Raw genomic sequence first — 19,772 nt, 5'->3', positions numbered from 1 at the left:
ACGTCCGCGAGACATCAAGCTAGCCGTAAGAAAACATAAAGATCTGACCGGAAGTTTGTCAAGTTTGTCTTCAGAAGAAAATCGTGACTTTGTGGATTGTTTTGATATTTATTTATTTATTTATTTATTTATTTATTTATTTATTTATTTATTTATTTATTTATTTATTTTCTTGGGAGCATAATATTAATTGGATATACACTCTGCCAGAACACTCTCCTGTTAGTGGGTGTTCTCTGTTCTCCCACTGGCCACTTCAGTGATGTATTTAAAACCTTAAGTTGCAACTAAATGATGTTTATCTTTATTCATTTCCATATTTATTAAATAAAAGATGAAAGAACTACTCTAAAACTGAATGTTGGCTTATTATCACAATATTGTGATTTTAAGGATGAAAAATGAATTACATTTATTTTCATAAATAACATGACACTTGAGTGATGGTTTGCCCTACTTGGGAACCCAGAGCAAAAAAAACAAAAAAAAACAAAAACCTTTAAGTTCCCCACTAATCTAATTTCCCTCCCTGTGTCTGTGCAATGTGGACAGCTTTTCTACTTTGGAATACTACTTAATTAGTTAATAACTTTATTTTGGAATATGCAACAAGAAATCACAGCACAAAATGTATCTTGTACATGCTTATTTGGCTAAGAACATCTTACTTAGGCATATGGCACATTTCAACACAAGGCTCCATGACAAGACAGATAACAAAGCATCAGCTATGGCACAGGCAGTCAGAGTGCTCAGCTTTGACACTGATGCTACATGTTGCCCAATAAACTTGAAATATTCAAATTACCACAGACTGCTTTGCATAATCAGTGTGGGACTTTTGTGGCTCCTAACTGCTAGGTCCCAGAGGCAGCTGTTCACTTTGGCTGCTTGCTAATCCAACCTTCAAATGCCGTGAACTTACACTTGAGCCATGAGGGAAGGCATCTTGTCCAAATGCTGTCATAAATTGGGGTTGAATAGGGGTAAAATTACCACTGTACTGAGTTGAAGTGCTCGTTACTCCGTGTTTTAATTTGAAGAACCTTACCGGAAGCTTAACTTTAACTCTGAGTGGCTTGACACTGGCGGCAGGAATGGCGGCTAAGATTACTAGAGGAAGGAGCCCAAAGACCATGAAACTTTACTTCTAACGGCCCCGCAGAGGAATTTGTCTCTAGCGAAACGCAGAAACACCACCCCATAACGGATTCAAAGGAGAAGAAGTGCTACTACGTGAGATTTACGCGGTAGACGTCCAGGCTGAGGAGGTGGACGCACTTTGCTTGCTAGCTTAACGTTAGTGCCTGCCACTGACTTTGATTCAAGGTAGCTGTTAGCTCGCAGTACTATTAGCCAGCTGTTGGCTACTTGGCTTGGCTGGCCCAACAAGTTAACTTAGTGATTAACTGTATGAAAGCATTCCTTATTTGAATTTTTGAATGGTGATCAGCTCTCTTTGTCAACAGACCGCATTAGGGATTTTTACAGAGAGTGGGATCAGACGACAGCAAGTCGACACAGCGCGTTGTGAACATTATTACCGCTAACCTGAACGTTAGCTAGTGCAGTAACGCTAGCTAAGTTGGGATCCTGAAGTCTCGCCCATTTTTGGATCCTGCCCCAGCCATTGGCTAAGGGCTAATCAACAGCCAACTAGTCTGGTTTCCAGGTTCGGTTGGTACTACGATGGAAAGTCTAACGTTGAGTGACATCGAGCAGAAATACTACTCGGATTTGTTCGTTTACTGCGACACGGACAACACCAAAAAAGTGGCTTCCAATGGGAGAGTTCTTGACCTTTTCCGGGCGGCCCAGCTACCCAGCGAAGTTGTCCTGCAGGTAAGCTAGCGTTAGCGAGTGCCAGTTGTTAAAGTGTTATCGCCAGGCTTTGAGGCTGGCCCCAAAACGCAGCCTTATTAACTGATATTTTACAAACTTCCCTGGCTGTCAGAGCTGACCTGTCATCCAGTAAAGCTACGGTTAGCCCTGGTGGTTAGCAATGCTGCGCAGCAAAAGAGACACACCTTCTTCTGGCTAATGTTAGCCTTAGCCAAAGAGAGTGGGCAGTCAAGTCACATAGTTAACCTTAGCTGGAAAATTGGGCTCAAATAAACATCTCCTGCATGTGGCAGATGCTGGTATGTCAGCTCTCAAGGGGTCTTTTTGTGGCCATGAGCTGAACAGTGGCTGATGTGCATAACGTTGTAACAAATCATGTCCTCATCAGCCCTTTGCCTCAGATTGCTGCCTACTATTTCCTGTCCTCTCACTCCAGTAAAATCTGTCATTTTGTCCGCCTCTGGGTTGAGCTGACACGGTAGAAATGCAGACCCAATGTCACAGTGTCCACATGTCATTGTGATTTATAAAAGTTGTCACCTCACCTAAACTGTTTCAGCACTGGGGGATGGTGTAGTATTCCTCACTACAACCCAGCCTTTTGTAAATATGCATTAACCCACTGATACACTTGCTTCTTGTCAGATTATAGTGTTCACGTGATGGTCACACCAACCATGATGCCACCCAGTCTGTCCCTGCTCTGTCTGTTAACTATGAGTTACGAGCAGCCAATTAAAACTGCTGCAGCCCATTGTAGTGACTCCGGGTCTCTCAGCAGGCCAATATTTGCAGTTTATGACTCAGAATCCTTTTCAAGGTCAACAAGATGAGCTGTGTGGTGGAAGAACCGGGCAGTGTTGTAATCCTCTACTTTCAAAATGTACACTGTGGCGGCCTATGAGACATGTACAGCTACAGTGTCATGTTGTAACGGGCTGAGGAGAGTCACTGGTGCTTTGTGTCCACGCGCACTCAGAATAAGTCCTTTGTCAGCAAGAAAGGGATCAGTCAGCTGTGGCGGGCTGTCGGTGTTGTGGCTCTCAGCGCTGAAGGACTCACGCTTGAGGAGTCATCCTCATGTTACGGAGTTTAACTCCAGGAGTGTTAATTGTCCACAGCTTTCTGGTGTCCACATATTAATCATGTAGCCACGCTAAGCATTATACCCTCTCACCAAAAATTGCATCCTGTTGCGCTGGCCAAGCTTCCATTTTGCATGAAGCCCGATCAGCATGACGTCAAGTCCAACAAAATATGTGATAATCAGGCTTAGCAGTGGCGAGACCCGCTGAGCATCTGCCAATGAACAGAGTGAATAAGAGTGATGCTGTTTGTGACTTAAAGCAGGCGAACTGCATCACATTAAGTCAGTATGTTTTTCGAAAACTTCAGTGCGGTATATCAAGTGTTTGCAGTGTTGCTTGTGACTGCTGATAAGAAAACAATTCAGCCTCTTTTTATGTGTCCTTTATTATCTTTTTCAAATCCTCCATGTTGAATTTTGCAGGTTATGAATCATCAGAGGGGAGCCTGGTCCTCTCCTCTCACTCGTGGTTACTATCGGAGTTTCACATGAGTACAATGTTGTTAACTGTTCCCCCTTGTCCTTGTGTGTGGGTTTAGATCACAGAGCTGTGTGGAGCCACTCGGCTGGGTCATTTCGGGCGGAGCCAGTTCTACATCGCTCTGAAGCTCATTGCCATTGCCCAGTCCGGGCTGCCCCTGAGGGTGGAGAGCCTCAACTCGGGTGAGTGAGTCCACCGTCCTGAACCCCCTTGTCACACAAGAAAGACTGGATTCTCACTCAGTGGCATCATATAAAACATACCAAGTTCTCAGACACTGGATTTCTCTGTTTAATTCAGAGCTTTTGGTGTATCCATGGTGGTCAGTAATCTTGTTTTTATTTTCTAAATCATAGTTGAGTGAATTTGAGGATGTTGTGGCACAGGAAGCAGAAGACTTTCAGTCCAGAGTCCTGATGCAAATGATGTGCTTAACATTAAAAAGGATGCAAAAGTACTAAAAACAATAATTCTTATTCTCTGTGTTTGATGCTTAAAGCTTACAGTCGATGGACATGTGGTGTGTCCCTAATGGTTTGAGTTGGTAGTTCGAACCCCATCTCCTTCTGTCCACATGTCAGTGTCCTTGAGCAGGAAGCTGAACCCTAAGTTGCTCATTGTGTGTGTGCGTGGGAAAAATATTGGTCGCTTTGGACGAAAATATAATGTAACGTTATCAGAAATTCTTTAATCCACGTTATGCCAGCCATTCTGCATTGTTGGTGTCAGTAGCCCGATGTTAGTGTTATCAGGTGCTTGATAATAAGAGCGGTTTCTGCAAGCTTTCTATTTATCTCAGCTGAATGGAGTTTGTAGTCTAAGCCCTTGAGGGTTTAACTGCAAAACTGCATTTTTCTGTTTGTTTTTGGCGTGACTCCTCTTAAAAAAAACCTGAGGGGGAAAATGTCACAGTCACCCAGTGCATGAAGTTACTTGTTTGCCCTGAACTATTGCAACATGAAGTTTCTGACATGATTTCATAATTTGATTAAAAATATATAAGGAAGCACAGAGGCCACTTCCTCATAGCAAAATGGACATGATGTACAAAGTGATGCTTATTAGATTTGGGGACGCTTGAACCTTTCTCTCTTAAAGATAAGGCCGGCTCTGAAGTAGATGGAGCGAGTTAAAAATGGTTGTTTGCTTTGTGCTATCAGAAAGTCACCTCCGTCATGCTGAGATATTGAAGAGAAAGATACTTATTTAAACCACTGCTGGAGATAAAGCGGTCAGAGGTGAATAGTGAGCATTAAGAAAACATTGGACTCATAGGATATGAGCACAGTGATCAGCTGATGTGTCCTTTCTGGAAGACAGGCCTTGGCGCACATTGTTCTTATGTTTTCTGCTGCATGCACTCAGGTCTGTCTGGCTGCCACCGTTGGATCTTTCAGTTCGGTTGAACCCACATGTCTGCTGTTTACTGTGAAAGGCTGGCAGTAGCCTGCCTCTCCACCACCTGTTCAAAGAGTATTTTGACTTGGCTGATCAACTCTCAGTCATGAATGTATATTTTTAGTGGGTTATGGGGCTGAAACTAATGATTTTTATCGATTTAATGATTATAACTAATGATCATTTATATTATTTTTATTATTATTAGCCTGAAGTAATGCCCTTAAATTGCTTGTTTTGCACAGCCAGTAGTCCAAAACAAAAGATACTTGATTTACCGTCATATGTGACAAAGATGAGCAGAAAATCCTCATATTTAATATGCTGAAACAGGCAGCTATTTTGCAGTTCTGCTGAAAAAAATGACTGAAACAATTGATCCATTGTTGAAACGGCTGGCAGTACATTTTTATATCAATATTGATGTCAACCTCAAAATTTCAGTGTATACTTCAGCGGGATCACTATCTGCCGACTACACTACCACTTAATCATAGTCAATTAAGACAATCTAATACGACATGAACCTCGTGTGTCTCCCTCCCTGCTCTGTGAGCTTTTAATCAAGAGATAAGAGATTGTGTTTTTGATTTCAAGCTGTTGCTTTCTTTCTTTAAATAGTCGCAGACCAATAATTGTGTGTTTTACGCTCCATCTCTCTGTTTTAAATTATCTACATCTTATATTCCCTTGTCATGCCTGTTTTGCTCATTTCAGCCTGGTTTATTTTATTCCTTGTTGTTTTTATCAGTGTGTTGGTTTTGAGGAACGAACAAAACAGTACTCATGCAAAACAGTAAGAATGTCAAGGTTTGTTGTAAGTCCTAAGACAAACCAGTAGTGAAGACTTTTTTCTCGATGTCACTATTTAGAAAGCCACTGTACGCACACAAACACACCATTTACTGCAGCAGCCGTATCTTCAACAGACCCACATTCAGTGCATGTTTTATTTTGAGGAAGCAGCCTGATCTCTCTGAAAGGGAAACTCGCATACTGTTGTTCTCATTGTACAGCTGTCACTCTCCACAAACGCCTATAAACCACAGCTGACTGCAACAAGATCACGCTCCTTGAGGCATTCTGGGAAATGCAGGCAATCAGTCGGTCAAGTAGAGGCACATGGGGTGGGATGAAGGAATGTGGCCACACCAAAAAAGCACACTTGTCAGCTGTGTTGGAAAATCTGTGAAAACATCACAAACTGATGACATGTGTCAGTTTTAGCTGAATGGTTTTCAGCCACCTGAAAATTAACATGAAACAAATCTATCTTCTGATCCCGTGGATGGATTTCCGTCTCACCAGTCAAAGACCTGCCGCTGCCCAGGTTCGTGGTGGGGAAGAATGAGGCGGAGGCCAGGCACGCAGCGCTGTACCAGGACACAGACAGTCAGGGGATGTACCCAGCCTCCGCCACCGCAGTGATACCCAGACCGCCGGGCAGGGGCCTCCAGAACAAGAAAGGTCCCCCATCATCCACTTCGCTTCCTGTCCACGAGGTCATCCAGCCCCTGGCACCCAGCATAGAGCCACAGGTTGGTGAATGAAACTTACTTATGTACTGTTTGTACTTTTTAATGTTTAATGTCATTGTGTTCCTGCGCTCCTTTTCTTATAACCACCCGTCTTTTGTTATTTAAATACATTCACATCAGCATAAATATAGACTTTTCGGACTGTTATCTGTCTTATGGTACACAATCTTTATTTCCTCCTACAGCCTGGGCCAGCAGTTACTAGAGATAAATCACTGGAATACTGATGTGTTTCCTGTGTTTTTTCCTGTGCCTGTTTGAATACTTCTACTCCGTCTACTCACTTCTCTGAAGTTTTCTGCTGCTGACCTTTCTTCGCTGAAACCGCCAGCGTGTTGCCCGTCAGTTATGCAAACCTCCTCCTCGACTCATATCTATTTGCATCTGTTGTGAAATGCTCATTCACTGGTTGCTTGAACTTGCCGTATCTGTGATGAGCAGATAAAGAGCTTTGAAGTAGTATTTATCGGCCTGTGCTTGCCTCAGATGTGTTCAAGATGGAAATCTTTTGAGGTGGGATCTGAAAGTTAATACCCATAACATGTGAAACTGTAAGACTTCTGCAAACTTCTGTTTCCAAACTGTCAAATTAAGATTTTATGTCTGGAGATGTTGTTTGTCATTAAATCTGCAGTTGTTTACCGAATGTCTTTTTTTAATCTGAATGCATATTTCATGTGTTTTGATTGTATTTATATGTGTTGCCAGCCCGAACCAACGTCCCCGGTGGTCTCCCCTCACCAGTCTCCCCCTACCTCCCCTCACTCATGGAGGAAACACAAACGGCAGCACAGCGGAGGAAACGCTGACAGACAGCCGGTGGTGGCTGCAACCGGAGCTGTGTGGACGCAGTTCAGAGAACCCCAAGCAGGTAGCATCCACCGCTGTGTTTCACTTAGTATGCAAACATCTTGGGTTAAAGTGGAGCGGCAACGACGAGTGGATCAATCGATCGTCACTCTCTGTGGGCCACCGGTGATGATAACTGTAATGAAACTGTGACTTTGGGGAAAAGTGAGTGAGCTGGCACTCGGCACAGAGGATATTACTTGTGTTTGTGTCACTTCCTGGTGTTTGCAGCTTGTACATACATGTTGTTTGCTGAGAACGGCAGTTGCTCCTGTTAGTCATTAGGGGAACAAAGAAGACGTCACGTGATCTATGCAGTGCTTTCATCAGCACAAAACGTGGAGGAAATATTACAAAAAAGCATGGTATGACAGCAGTCCTCTCCAGAGCTCCAGTGAGGAATCGATGAGTCGATAGACAAGAAATAGATTGAGAGCTTTTTGGATAATCAATATAAAAAGTTCTGGACTGATAGTTGAAAAAAAAAAAAAAACAACTCCAGAAATAGGTCGCTTTGCATTGTGGGAAATTTTAAACGGCATTCCTCACTATTTTCTTACATTTTATAGATAACATAGTTTATTTATTAAGAAAACAATCATGAGTTGCAGCCTAATAACACTTGCAGTATGTTTATTTGTGCATCATGGGATGTCACTCTACACTGTACTGTACGCATTGTGCTCTCCTCTTCCCTCCAGGTCCAGTGCCCACTGAGGGAATGTGGTCGTCCCACTCGCCGCCTCCTCCAGGTCAGGAAAGTTGGGTCAGTTTCACAGCAGACACCCCGCCATCCAGCGCGCATCCAGCAATGCATCCGTCGTCAGTCCAGGTAGGGCAGTGTTACGCTTCTGTCAAGGTCTCAGTACCAGGGCTGGTCGGATAAATTAAAATTATATTTCATGCAGTTCTCTTCTTGATGCAGCAGTGTAGCTTTAAATTCCCCAGTTGACAAGTGAACACACTCTAATTAACCAATTAGGACACCAATTTATCATTATCACATGACAAAGAGAGAACAGAAATAAGCTTAAACTTAAACATGTTGTGAAGCACACATGTACACTATGAGGACACGAGTGACCTCCAGGAGTTAAAACAATAAGTCGTCAATATAGTTTAGCAAGTGCTGAGGATGCCTTTGTGCAGTATTTTGACAGGCTGTGTTAATGATGGTAAACATCGCCAACCTCTTTAATCAGATGACAAGGCGCCATCAGACATTGCAAACATGAGATATACAAACCACAGCTCAACCGTGAGCCAGCATTTCATATCAGTGCTTTATCTGATATGAAATGCAAGAACAAAACTCCAGCAGCTTGTGTGAGGTCGCTCAGGCAAAGCAGAAAACTGCCGAGGTGCTTTGTCTTAAAGAGACGGCAGGTTGACGTTGACTTTCTGAGACAGTCGCAGCAGTTATTTCATTTATAATGGGTTTCTATCTGTCACTCACTTATTTATATACTGTTTTTCTAAAGGAAGTTACAAACTGCCACACAATAATGAAAGCAAAGAAATCCATTATCATATAAGAACAATACAATTATTCAAATAATTACAACTAATATGATCAGTTAAGAAAAAGCCATGAGGTAAAAGTGAATTTTAAGAAGAGGTGTAAAAGAGTTTTCCCACCTGTGGCCAGAAAGACACATAACAGCAGATTAGAGTTTTATTTTATCCTGCTTTACTTAATTACGTGTCTACTTTTAGTACATTTTCTCTGATTGTCCCATGCGGTTTCCCGTAGGAAAGCACAACGATACGAACAGTGGCCTCAGCAGCAACGACCAATGAGATCCAGCGACAGTCCAGCGGCTACGATGATCCGTGGAAGATCACGGATGAACAGAGACAGTATTATATTAACCAGTTCAAAACCATCCAGCCAGACCTCACCGGCTTCATACCTGGTGGGCACACACACACGCCCACACACCCAAAATGAGACTTAAAACACTTTAAAGGTGGAGTGTTTTAATCATCTGTCCTCTGTTTGTTTGTGTTCCAGGTTCAGCCGCAAAAGAGTTCTTCACCAAATCAAAACTACCCATTTTAGAGTTGTCACATATTTGGTGAGTCGTCATTGTGCTGCCAGTCGCCTCCTCCGCTGTGTTCGTCTGGTTTGGAGATGTCTCGTGCACCATGTAGATGATTGAACCACTGCTACAGCTAATAGTGGACTTTTTGACCATCATATGAAAAGATAATAATTTCTTCAACAGCAGGACAGTAAAAAGCTGCATCAGTACTGTTGTTAAATTATTCTGAAAGTTCAGTAATTTCTATATTTATTCAACTTGGGGAGCCGTTAATTGCTAGGGTGGATGGGGCAGGAACGGATCACGAGTGTTTTAATGATAACTGATGTCCTGAAAATGAGGAAATCAGCATTTTCCCAGTCTACCAACGTGTTATTGTTTTCAAGGGAAACAACATTTTCCTGGATCGTTTCTCAGTTAATGAGTACATATCAAAAAGCTGTCGTCAGCTCCTGTTACGAGTCCCGCAGGCTCGTCTGCGTGGGCGCAAGCCTTAATTTTGGTTGTCGCGACTTGTTTTGCGCTCTCAAACCAGGCTTTTTGTGTGTAAATGGATCCTCTGCTGCACTCCGATGCCCACACGAGCATCTGAAGCCACATCTGGGCAGACTTTTTGAATGTTTTGGGGAGGATAAAGACAGATAGAACGGCAGCTGTTCCATTTTAAAAAAGCTCACCGCTGTCCTTGTGACACGTTTCGTCAGGACGGTAGACTCACTGATGTCAATGTGTCTTTGAAGGGAGCTGTCAGACTTCGACAAAGACGGGGCGCTGACCCTGGATGAGTTCTGCGCCGCCTTCCACCTGGTCGTGGCCAGGAAGAATGGTTACGACCTCCCCGAGAAGCTGCCTGAGAGCCTGATGCCAAAGCTGATTGACCTGGATGACTCAGCAGGTACGCAGCCTCCCTCTCTCCCCCTCTCTTTAGTGCTCCTTCACATAATTTCCTGACCTCAGGCCTCACAAAATCTGGAAGGTAACGGCACTGCAGTGAATCACGGTGGTTGGGCTGGAGCTGCTGTACGTTTCTCCTGCTGTTATAAAGCATTTCTTATTCAGCACAAAGAGATCATAGCTTTCTGTGGTTTAACAGAGTTGTATTTTAAGAGAATAACAGCACTTTGAGCAGAGTTTCATGTAAATCTTCTTAGCCATGGATTGACAAATAGAATGTCCGGTGTCGGAATTTCCCCTCGAGGGACGAATAAAGGAATATTGAATATTGAATCATTGCTACGCAGGTTGCTGCTCTTCAGATGCACTTCAGCTTCTTTAGCAGCCATCGTAGGGGAGGGGGAGGCGAGGGGTGTTCAGTTGGTTGGTTAACTCTGGCTAACCTCTGTCTAATCTTTCATATTCAGAGGTCCCGGAGCCGACTGCTGACGTTGGATACTCGGGCTCCCCGGTGGAGGTCACGTCCAACAAATCTCCCTCCATGCCGTCACTCAACCAGGCCTGGCCAGAGATGAACCAGAGCAACGAGGTTCCAACATGCACACATTCACATGAACACTACTCGTACTTTCACGCGTACTGGAAGCTCCGTGCTCGTCGGCTTTTGCTGTGTTTGCATTTGTGTCATCATGATTAATTGCTCAGGGTTGATGAGATGAAGTTGCTTTTTCTTTATCCATCCATCCATCATGATTTGATTGCCACTCCATCCTCTTCATTTAAACATAATTCCTGATAATTCAGCACCTCCTCTCTCATTTCTTGGACTGTGGTGGTAGCCCGCTGTTCTGTATGAAAGTCAGCGATGTCCGTTTTTGTGTCCATGCCCGCCGATGACGCCGCATCACCACGCCGTCTGCCGATGGCTGATGATGTGGCGTCACGGTCGAGGCTCAGGCTGATGATGTAAATGTGTGATGTCACTGCACTGGCTGACTGACATGTTTTTTCTCACTGTCTGTCTGTCTCCTGCAGCAGTGGGAGACGTTTAGCGAGCGCTCCTCCAGCTCACAAACTCTGACCCAATTTGACTCTAACATTGCACCAGCTGACCCTGTAAGTCAATCACTTAGTATGCATGGTTTCACCATTAATGGACAGACATTAACCCTCTTTGGATCTCTCTGCATTCTCTCTCTCTCTCTCTCTCTCTCTCTCTCTCTCTCTCTCTCTCTCTCTCTCTCTCCTCCCTCCCTCCCTCCCTCCCTCTCTCCCCCCCTCCTCTCTCTCTGCCTCTGCATGATGTTCTTTCAAAGTGCAGTCTGCTGCATCAGCAGTGGTCAGTGTGTGTTGTGATCTGGCTGGCTTAGCTTCTATTGGACATCACCTTTTTTTTCCTCCAGTGACATCCACCAATCACTAGTGCATTTGCAGAATGTGACAGATACTTTTTTCCATGTATGGTCAATACTGTAAGTACTTACAGTTGTGTAAGTGTGCAGTTGTGTGTTGAATTGTCCTTTGAGAGGCATTTTTTGTCCCTCAGGCTGAATTTCTTTTCCTCACAGCAGTAATTGGCTCCTGAAAAGCTCTGCGCAGTTAATCTATTGAAAAGTGCTGTATTGACGACCATAATACGCCTTATTGCAGGAGTGTGCATCTTTTAGATTACTTTTAGCTGCTCTGAAATAGGCAGAAATCCCAGCAAAAATCAGCGACATAAAACTTCTTATATCTTCATTTTTTTTTCCTCCAAATTTGGAATGACCCATCGATGAACTGCTTTTAATGAAATATCACAGGTTGATGTTTTACTGAGAGGATGAATCATGCAGAGGTTCACACAGTGGAGAAAGAAACATTCACATCATTTACTTTAAGGACCAGTGTGTAAGATTTAGGGGATTGATTGATTCATGTTAGGGTTGGGCGACTGATTTGGCTGAATCCATCGGCCGTTGTTTTTTTTATTCTGTGCCATTTTTGGCACTTTATTTTGCTTTAATGGTCTGAGTGTAGGCTGCATTGCAGTGGCAGACTCTGTTCAGCTAGCTAACCCGGTAGAGCAAAGAGGCTAGCAACAGCAGAGACGCAGTGTCTAGAGCTGGACTGTTTCACATCTGACTCTGTGATTTAAGGGTTAATTTCATCCAAAGCAGAGCTGGTGGCCAAACAGAGAAAAGATGGCTGTGGTGAGGTTTATTGTGTTTCTGTTGAGTTTAAATGAAGTGTGTTTTACACACACCTGCATGAATATACCTGCAATCGCCTTTTTTGGGCTCCCAACCCTAATTCAAAGGGATGTTTTCATTAGTGTAAAATCACCTGAAAACAAGAATCATTGTGTTTGTGTTACCTTAGAACGAGCTCTTTGTATCTCCAGAGTGAGCAGGTCCTCCATGTTGCACTGCCATGTTTCTACAGTAGCCCAGAGCTGACAAACCAATCACTGGCTCCAGAGAGGGTCCTTTGCATTTTTCACAAGTTTCATAGCCAGAGTAGGTTCTCCCAGGTGAGGGGTATTCAGGTAGTTAAAATCTGCAACCTCACTGCTGGATGCAATTAACACTGCATTAACACTGCACTCCTACACACTGGTCTTTGAAGTAAAAGTATGCTTTATGAAAAATTGTACCTTACAGCAAAAAGTCCTGCACATACTAAAGAACATATTATTAGCATAGTTATACTGATAAATATTGTATCATTGGATTATTGTCACTGGTGTGCCAGTGAGCAGCATTTTAGATAAAGTTAGGCCATTTGGATATGATTTAAACTCTTCATCCTCTGTTGGGTAGTTCAGTCTTGAACAATACATCAGATTTTGTGCATAGAAAGTTTTCTATGTAAAACCTGCATATTATTCTGTGTTACACACGACTTCTCTTGAAATAATGACTGTAGAAAAATGTGAAAATGGGTCACCACCAATCCAAAATCTCTTGAATCAACTTGTAACACACCATGTGACTGAAGCAACCAAAAAGTGGAGGCTTCGCTTTGTTTGTGTTTGATACACAAGCCACAGCTGTTCTGTATCAGACGGAGTCAGCTGACAGATGGAGGCAAGGCCAGATGGAGCAAACTGAGAATAAAGTGTTGTGGACTGCAAACTTGTTTCCTTCTGTGAAACTTGTCTCTTTCTCCCCTTATAAATCTGCCTGTTTCATCTCCTGTTCTTTCATCTGTCCTTCAGGACACGGCCATCGTCCATCCAGTCCCCATCCGGATGACGCCCAGTAAGATCCACATGCAGGAGATGGAGCTGAAGAGGACCGGCAGCGGTGAGACAACCTCTGGCCTTAAGGCTTTGCGTGACTTTTTATGGATAGCATTCGTAATCACTCATGAATGTGAGTTAAAGTTAAAACTTGCACTAGAAGTCGTACCAGCACGTGATGGAGACGTAAAAACAATCTGATGTGAGGGCATGTTAAACACCCCAGTGTGGAATGTGGGAGAGGTAATGATCCAAGAGGCTGCTGTTTGTTATGAGTCAACAGAAACATGAGATTAAACATAATCAGTCTGGATCCTATTATTCATAACTCGGCAGTGGAAATGTTTTATGGCCAGGCTCATTAGCAGCATCTGAAACTTCTCCCGCAGATCTATTGGGATGAAATATTAGTCGACGAGAACTGCTCATTTTCAGTTATTGCCGTCATTCTTTAGAGTTGACTGCAGTCGACTCATGCTTTTGTCATCGCTGTTATTTCTCAAACTTTTAGACCACAACCACCCGACCAGTCCACTGTTGGCTAAACCTCCCGAACTGTCCGAAGAAGCCAAATTACCTGCCTCCATGTTTGTAGCCGCCAACACTGTAGGTGAGTAAAGGCTGGGCTGCTGTGCCAGAGTCCACGCTGAAAAAGTTCTCTTAAAAGCTTCTCCACCAATTTAGTGTCATCCTCCTAAAACACAATGGACAGTTTAGAAGAAAAGATGAAAATCGATGCAGCAGGGGCAGAGATTTACGTTATTCTACACATTCTTTGTACTCGTCAAAACCTAATGCCTACATTACCCACAGTGCAACTCCACCATTGTGATTTTGGACAGAGACTCAGGTTGTGTTATGCTAACAGAAGCTAATGTAGCCCCATTCTTAAAGCCCAACATAAACCCACTGTGATGTCACCCAAAGCATACCCCTGTTTAACTTCTATTTTCTTCTAAATGGGGCCAACATTTATAAAATCGACATCATGCTGTATCGAAGAACACTCGACTCCGGTTGAGCACAATAAACTCATTAGGAAAATGTTCACTGTAGTAACAAATCAAGTGAGAAGTCGGGTCATTTCCCATAAGCTCATGTATTATTGGACTTCTTGTAGCAGTCAGTGGGGTCGCCCCCTGCTGGCCATTAGAGAGAATGCAAGTTTAAGGCACTTCCACGTTGGCCCAAAGCTCTGACCACTATTTACATTCTGTGTTTCTTTCTGCCATGAAGGTGACGGGTACAGCAGCTCAGACTCCTTCACCTCAGACCAGGAGCCAATCACAAGACAAAGGTCAGTGCTCCAAAGCTTTCATTGGATATATTTTTGTCTATGTTCTCTATTGTTGGGTTTCATGTTGTTGTCTCTTCTTGTTCTCGCTGTCATTTAAGGCTTGTACACTGTTAAATCACGAGTATCAGTGGGTGTGTGTCTGCTTTAATAAATGAAATTATAAAGAGGTTCAGTAGAAGTCTGTATCCTACCTGTAACTCCAGAAACATAAATGTTTGTGTTCAGGTCTCAGTCGGGTACGTCTCCGGAGGCTCTGAAGGTGGTAGCGCCCCCTCCCCCTCCACCCCGCCCCCACCCCTCTCACTCGCGTTCCTCGTCTCTCGACATGAATCGCACCTTTGCTGCCGCATCTGCACCAGGACAGCCACAGCCGTCTACGATAGCCTACCCGCCTGCTGTGCCTCCTCGACCGCTGCCCACACAGGTAAGACGGCCAGGAAAAACTCTCTTTACTGATATGCAACAAATCCTGAAGTCTGACCATCACATCATCATAAAGCCCTCACCCCACCCTTCCCTCTGCTACCCCCCCCTTCAGACATCAGTACCACTGCCACACACTGGGCATCGTGCAGAGGCGGAGGGTACACCAGGAGGCGGAGCCGTGCTCACCACCACCTCCCCCCAGCAGATTCCCCAGCAGCCAAATTTTGCAGACTTCAGTCAGTTTCAGGCCTTCGCCGCGTCCGAACAGCCTTCCAGTCTGCCGGAGGTCGAGTTACACAGTGAGCCTGGACAGGTAGGTTGTTACCTGGAGTGTGTGCGTGTGTGTGTGTATCTCTGTTTCTAGGTAGTTATTCAGGGTAAATATTTAACACTTTCTCCCCCTGAGGGGAGTTTGACGAAGGCTGCCATCTTATTAATGATGCCAGTCTGCGTTCAGGGCTTTCACCTCAAAGAGTCACGATGCAAACGTTGAGTCTGTCATAGTTTTGACGTTTTTTTCTGTCCACAGGTGGACAAGCCGTCAGAGGGAGCCGGCCCTTTAAGAACCGTGAAGAGCGACGGCCAAGCAGATGAGAGAGCGTCAGCTACTGTCAACTCCGTGAGCCAACACATAAAAACTGAACAGATGACAATAAATGAACTAAAAACATTGTCAGAATATGAACATTTGTATTAATCTGACAAGCTGAGAAGCAGCTGCAGCTGTAGCAGAGAAGTGAAAGCTTCTCTGCAAACAGCAAAGAGAACTTGGAATTGATATTTTTTTTATGCCTCTGATTGAATTTAATTTGGTTTTGGTTTCCCGTCAGGCCAAGGGTTCGTCCGGTCCGCTCGCCCCCCCTCCAAAGCCTGTGCGCCGGAGGTTGAAATCTGAAGACGAGCTTCGACCGGAGGACGAGCAGCACGGTCCTCAGAAATCAAACGTCATAGTCGCCGTCCTGGCCACTCAGCCATCCATCCCCAGGTAGAACACTTGGTTGGTTAATGAGGCTTTGAAGGCTTTTTAAAACAGCATGTTTTAGTAAACACGGCGTGCATTCGTGTGTTTTCAGGTCAGTAGGAAAGGACAAAAAGGCGATTCAAGCTTCAATCAGAAGAAACAAGGAGACGAACACAGTGTTGGCACGACTGAACAGTGAACTGCAGCAACAGCTGAAGGTATGCAGGATGTGCTCCTCTTCCTGACTCTTTCCCCTCTGGCAAAAAAAAAGGTCACTCATAATGTGTCATTTTCCAGGACCTGCTTGAAGAGAGGATATCCCTGGAAGTCCAGCTGGAGCAGCTCAGACCTTTCTCTCATCTTTAACCATCGTGAGGAGGAAAACTCGGCTGTAGTTCATCTGAAGCAAGGCTGTGGCCCTCAGTGTGACTCCCCCTCCATCGCTCCCTCCCTCCGTCCTTCCACCATCTCGGCTTTCCCTGTGGCTCCGACCAGCCGCAGGGCGCTCCGTTAAAACTCTTTACGCTCGATCACACACTTACTAATCATAAGCCGGAAGGACCTGAGAGCGCAGTCTTACCAAGAGGAGGAGGTGACGGGAGCGTGGGGGGATTTTACAGACTGGCACTTTTCAATTTTCTTTAAAGAGAGCTGAGCGCGAGGACGACAGCGCTCGACTGCGGTGTGGTCTGAGGACAAACTGCTGGTGTCTGATTACTTTACTCTCTGTGTGTGTGTGTGTGTGTGTGTGTGTGTGTGTGTGTGTGTGAGTGTGAGTGAGAGACTGTTTAGTGACTTACTTGAGGCTAGCACCAATATGTTCGTTCTCTCCCGGGGTACAGACTCAGCCGCACCAAACTCCTACTAAAAATCAGGCAGATTTAAAGAAACGGTTCAGTACTTTGGGGAATTGTGCTTCTTCACTTTCTTTCTTAGAGTCAGATGAGAAGATCTGTTTAAGTGTGAAGTGCAGAGATGGAGTGTGTGTTCGCTTAGCTTAGCAGAAAGGCTGGAAGTGGAGGGAAGCAGTTAGCCTGTCTCTGTCCAAAGGTCAGAAACGCACCTACCTGCGCCTCTGAAAACAACTTGTGGTTTTAAGGGGAAGTATATACTGAAACTGCTACTTGTAACTCTGAAAGAACAAGTATGAGAGTAGTTCCCAAAATGTCAGACTATTCCTTTAACTCACTTGTTGGTGAACCTATTCTTCTGCTGCTGCGAACACCTATTCAAAGCTGGACAACAGTTGTGGAAAATGAGACTTTATCATCAATGACAGTCTTGTCTCCTGAACATTTGCCTCTTGAATGTCACCATTCTCCAAAAACCTCTTAAAAGTGGGTCTCAGAGACTTGCTACAGCACACAATAGAAGCTCTGAAAACATCAAGACCACACCAGGACTCTCCATCTGCTCGTAAACAAGGAACTTAAAATCGACATTTTTTAGACTGGAGTTTGGTGTAGTCGATCTCTTAAAAACATAAAACATACTGGGCTGCTTCTGGACAGGACCGTGTGTGCGTGCTTGTGTGAGGCCTTTATTGGCTAAATCATCATGGTGAAGGCTTTTTTGACTCATCCTGTGACCTGAATTCAGCCCACCTCCCTCTTCTTGCTGCCCCTTGAAGTCTCTGTGTGGGTGGGTGGGTGGGTGGTTGATGGCACGATGCAGTGAGTGAATGAATGTGCTTTGTCTCCTTTGGTTATGTTACACAGTGTTTGGGGATTGATGCGACTGAATGGTTGAACTTTATGCCAAATGACTGAACTGTCACTCTGCTCTCTCACCTCTACTTGGGCTGTGTTTAAAAAAAAAAGAAAGACTCTTTTCCCCTCCTCCAGGTTCCTCTTGATTTTCCCAACACAGCTGTGCATCAGCTTTTCCGCTTTCTTTTAAACCTCTTACTCTTGGTTGCTGCGGTTATTTCCAGCCTTTAGCTTCACCTGGATGAGAAACCATTTAGTCAAAAACAGACACTTGAAGGGGTTTGAAGATATTCCAGCGGCTCGACTGCAGGAGGCGGCATTTATGAAGAACAGTGCTGCCGATCGGGGAGATGTTTTCCTGTGATTTTTCCGGTCAGCACACACGCGTGCACAGATCCAAACTGATGGTGCAGATAAGAGTTGATTTGAAAATTCAGCTGTTTTCCAACCGGGCAGTCGGCACTATGCAAGTACGGGCGATACATCGATACAGACCAACTATACTTAGCTGTTTGTACTATGATAGTAGCAACTGTGTGAGCAGTATACTCTGGTTTTTGTATCTTAGATCTTCCAAAACACCATCTACTGTGTGTTTGTGATTCATTTTTGCCTTTTCATTTTGGTACTGACGAGCAGTCCGCTTTCCCCCCCGCCCCCCCTCCCGGCTCCAGAGGGAAGCAAACTCCAGATCAGTGTTTTATCAGGGCACTTTCACCCTAAACCTGCGAGATACGACCCATGCTGGTTGTAGATGAAGCTTAACAGACTACAGACGGAGACCAGTCAACGGAATGGGAGACCTGAATGACCCAACTGCACTTTGAACTTAACCCCCCCTCCTCATTTCTTTTGTATTTTTTTATTCGTTGTACCCCTCTTTGCTTTCTTTTAACCTGCATGTTGTTTTCGTCTCTCACGTGTATTTAAAGATGCTTTAAGAAGAGAAAAAATAATGAACCACTCGAGTTTTATTTCTTCAGTACAACCTGGAAACTGTAAGGTTTTTGTGCCAGTACCCTAAAATACCCTGTCTTGTTTGGTTATTTTTTCTTTTTTAATATAAATGTGTTGTCCCTGGAGCTTCCTGTGTGTTTGCGAAGAATCTGTCTTCTAAAGCCTTACTCCCCGACTGGCGTTCAGGTTTCCACGGCGGCTGACTGACCTCTCTTCCTTGTCGTATCAAGGCTCGCCTTCTTTTTTCTGCTGTTGAGGATGATGGTGTACTTGGCGCGTGTGCGTGTGAGTGTGTTGTTGTTTCCAGACCTGGAACTAATACCATTTAAAACCCTATTAAAAACCTTCATGTGGGATTGACTTATGTTTGCTCGCACAATAGCTCCCCTTCATCCCCAAACCCAAAAGGCAATCCAGGCAGGCAGAAGCAATCAGTCGTTAACGAAGTCTTTGATGGGATTTTGAATGCTATTTGCTCCCGGATCTGTGTTGTACATTGTATATGATAAACACTTTTGGACTCATATGTAAATTTGCATTAATTGCTGACTAACGGCGAAAGAATATTCTATTTAATTCCTTCTCTCTTGGCTGTGGGATCCTAGATGTTTAACTGCATGGATGTACTGTATCTCTGCAGAGTCAACTAGCAGCTGTGTGATTTTTACACAAAAATAAAAACGGCACAATATTTTAAACGCTGCTGTCTTTACTGGCTTCTTCACTGTTTGTTAAAGGGCCCCAAAAACATGTTTCCTCAGCTCGGTTGTTTTTACAAGCAACAAGGTCCACGAATGCACAGCTTTCTGCTGAAGGTTTGGATAATTCTGGGTAAAGTGTCAGGATGAGATGAAAAAAGAAACACATTTTCATCAAAATCTGATGAAGCACAGTAAGCTTTTTAGTTTCTAACTGAAATGTTTGATGTTGGATTTACATTTTTGCTTCTATTTTAATGTTGAAACCATGTTTTCTGGGTTTTTTGAGCTATAGCTTTGCTACAGGTACATTTTTTGTACATTGTTTAATATCACCACTACCAATTAATGGTGACAATAAGCACAA

At 44.0% G+C, this 19,772-nt stretch overlaps 1 protein-coding gene across 2 annotated transcripts; it reads left to right on the top strand.

Moving 5' to 3' along the window:
- The first annotated feature begins 1,066 nt into the window (after positions 1-1,066).
- On the top strand, positions 1,067-19,405 carry reps1 (RALBP1 associated Eps domain containing 1). Of its 2 annotated transcripts, XM_070987362.1 has the most exons (19): positions 1,067-1,842; positions 3,469-3,592; positions 6,117-6,346; positions 7,055-7,217; positions 7,897-8,027; positions 8,949-9,111; positions 9,210-9,273; positions 9,981-10,135; positions 10,602-10,723; positions 11,170-11,250; positions 13,334-13,421; positions 13,869-13,967; positions 14,594-14,654; positions 14,880-15,078; positions 15,193-15,393; positions 15,610-15,699; positions 15,911-16,065; positions 16,154-16,259; positions 16,339-19,405. In XM_070987362.1, exons 1-19 carry the CDS (start codon positions 1,690-1,692, stop codon positions 16,405-16,407), a joined length of 2,454 nt encoding a protein of 817 aa, XP_070843463.1. In that variant the 5' UTR covers positions 1,067-1,689; the 3' UTR covers positions 16,408-19,405. The 2 variants fall into 2 exon arrangements, with proteins under 2 accessions (XP_070843463.1, XP_070843464.1); XM_070987363.1 differs by lacking the exon at positions 11,170-11,250.
- Positions 19,406-19,772: the final 367 nt, after the last annotated feature.

This window comes from Chaetodon trifascialis, chromosome 19 (assembly GCF_039877785.1).
Source record: "Chaetodon trifascialis isolate fChaTrf1 chromosome 19, fChaTrf1.hap1, whole genome shotgun sequence".
Taxonomy (NCBI): domain Eukaryota; kingdom Metazoa; phylum Chordata; class Actinopteri; order Chaetodontiformes; family Chaetodontidae; genus Chaetodon; species Chaetodon trifascialis.
The sequence above is the reverse complement of the archived record's forward strand: the minus strand, read 5'-3'. Positions and strand labels throughout refer to the sequence as shown.

Excerpts from the sequence above, each read along its gene's own strand:
- reps1 (XM_070987362.1), top strand. The coding sequence starts at position 1,690 with ATGGAAAGTCTAACGTTGAGTGACATCGAGCAGAAATACTACTCGGAT. Across the intron at positions 10,724-11,169 it reads AGATGAACCAGAGCAACGAG|CAGTGGGAGACGTTTAGCGA; the intron begins GTTCCAACATGC and ends TGTCTCCTGCAG. Across the intron at positions 14,655-14,879 it reads GAGCCAATCACAAGACAAAG|GTCTCAGTCGGGTACGTCTC; the intron begins GTCAGTGCTCCA and ends GTTTGTGTTCAG.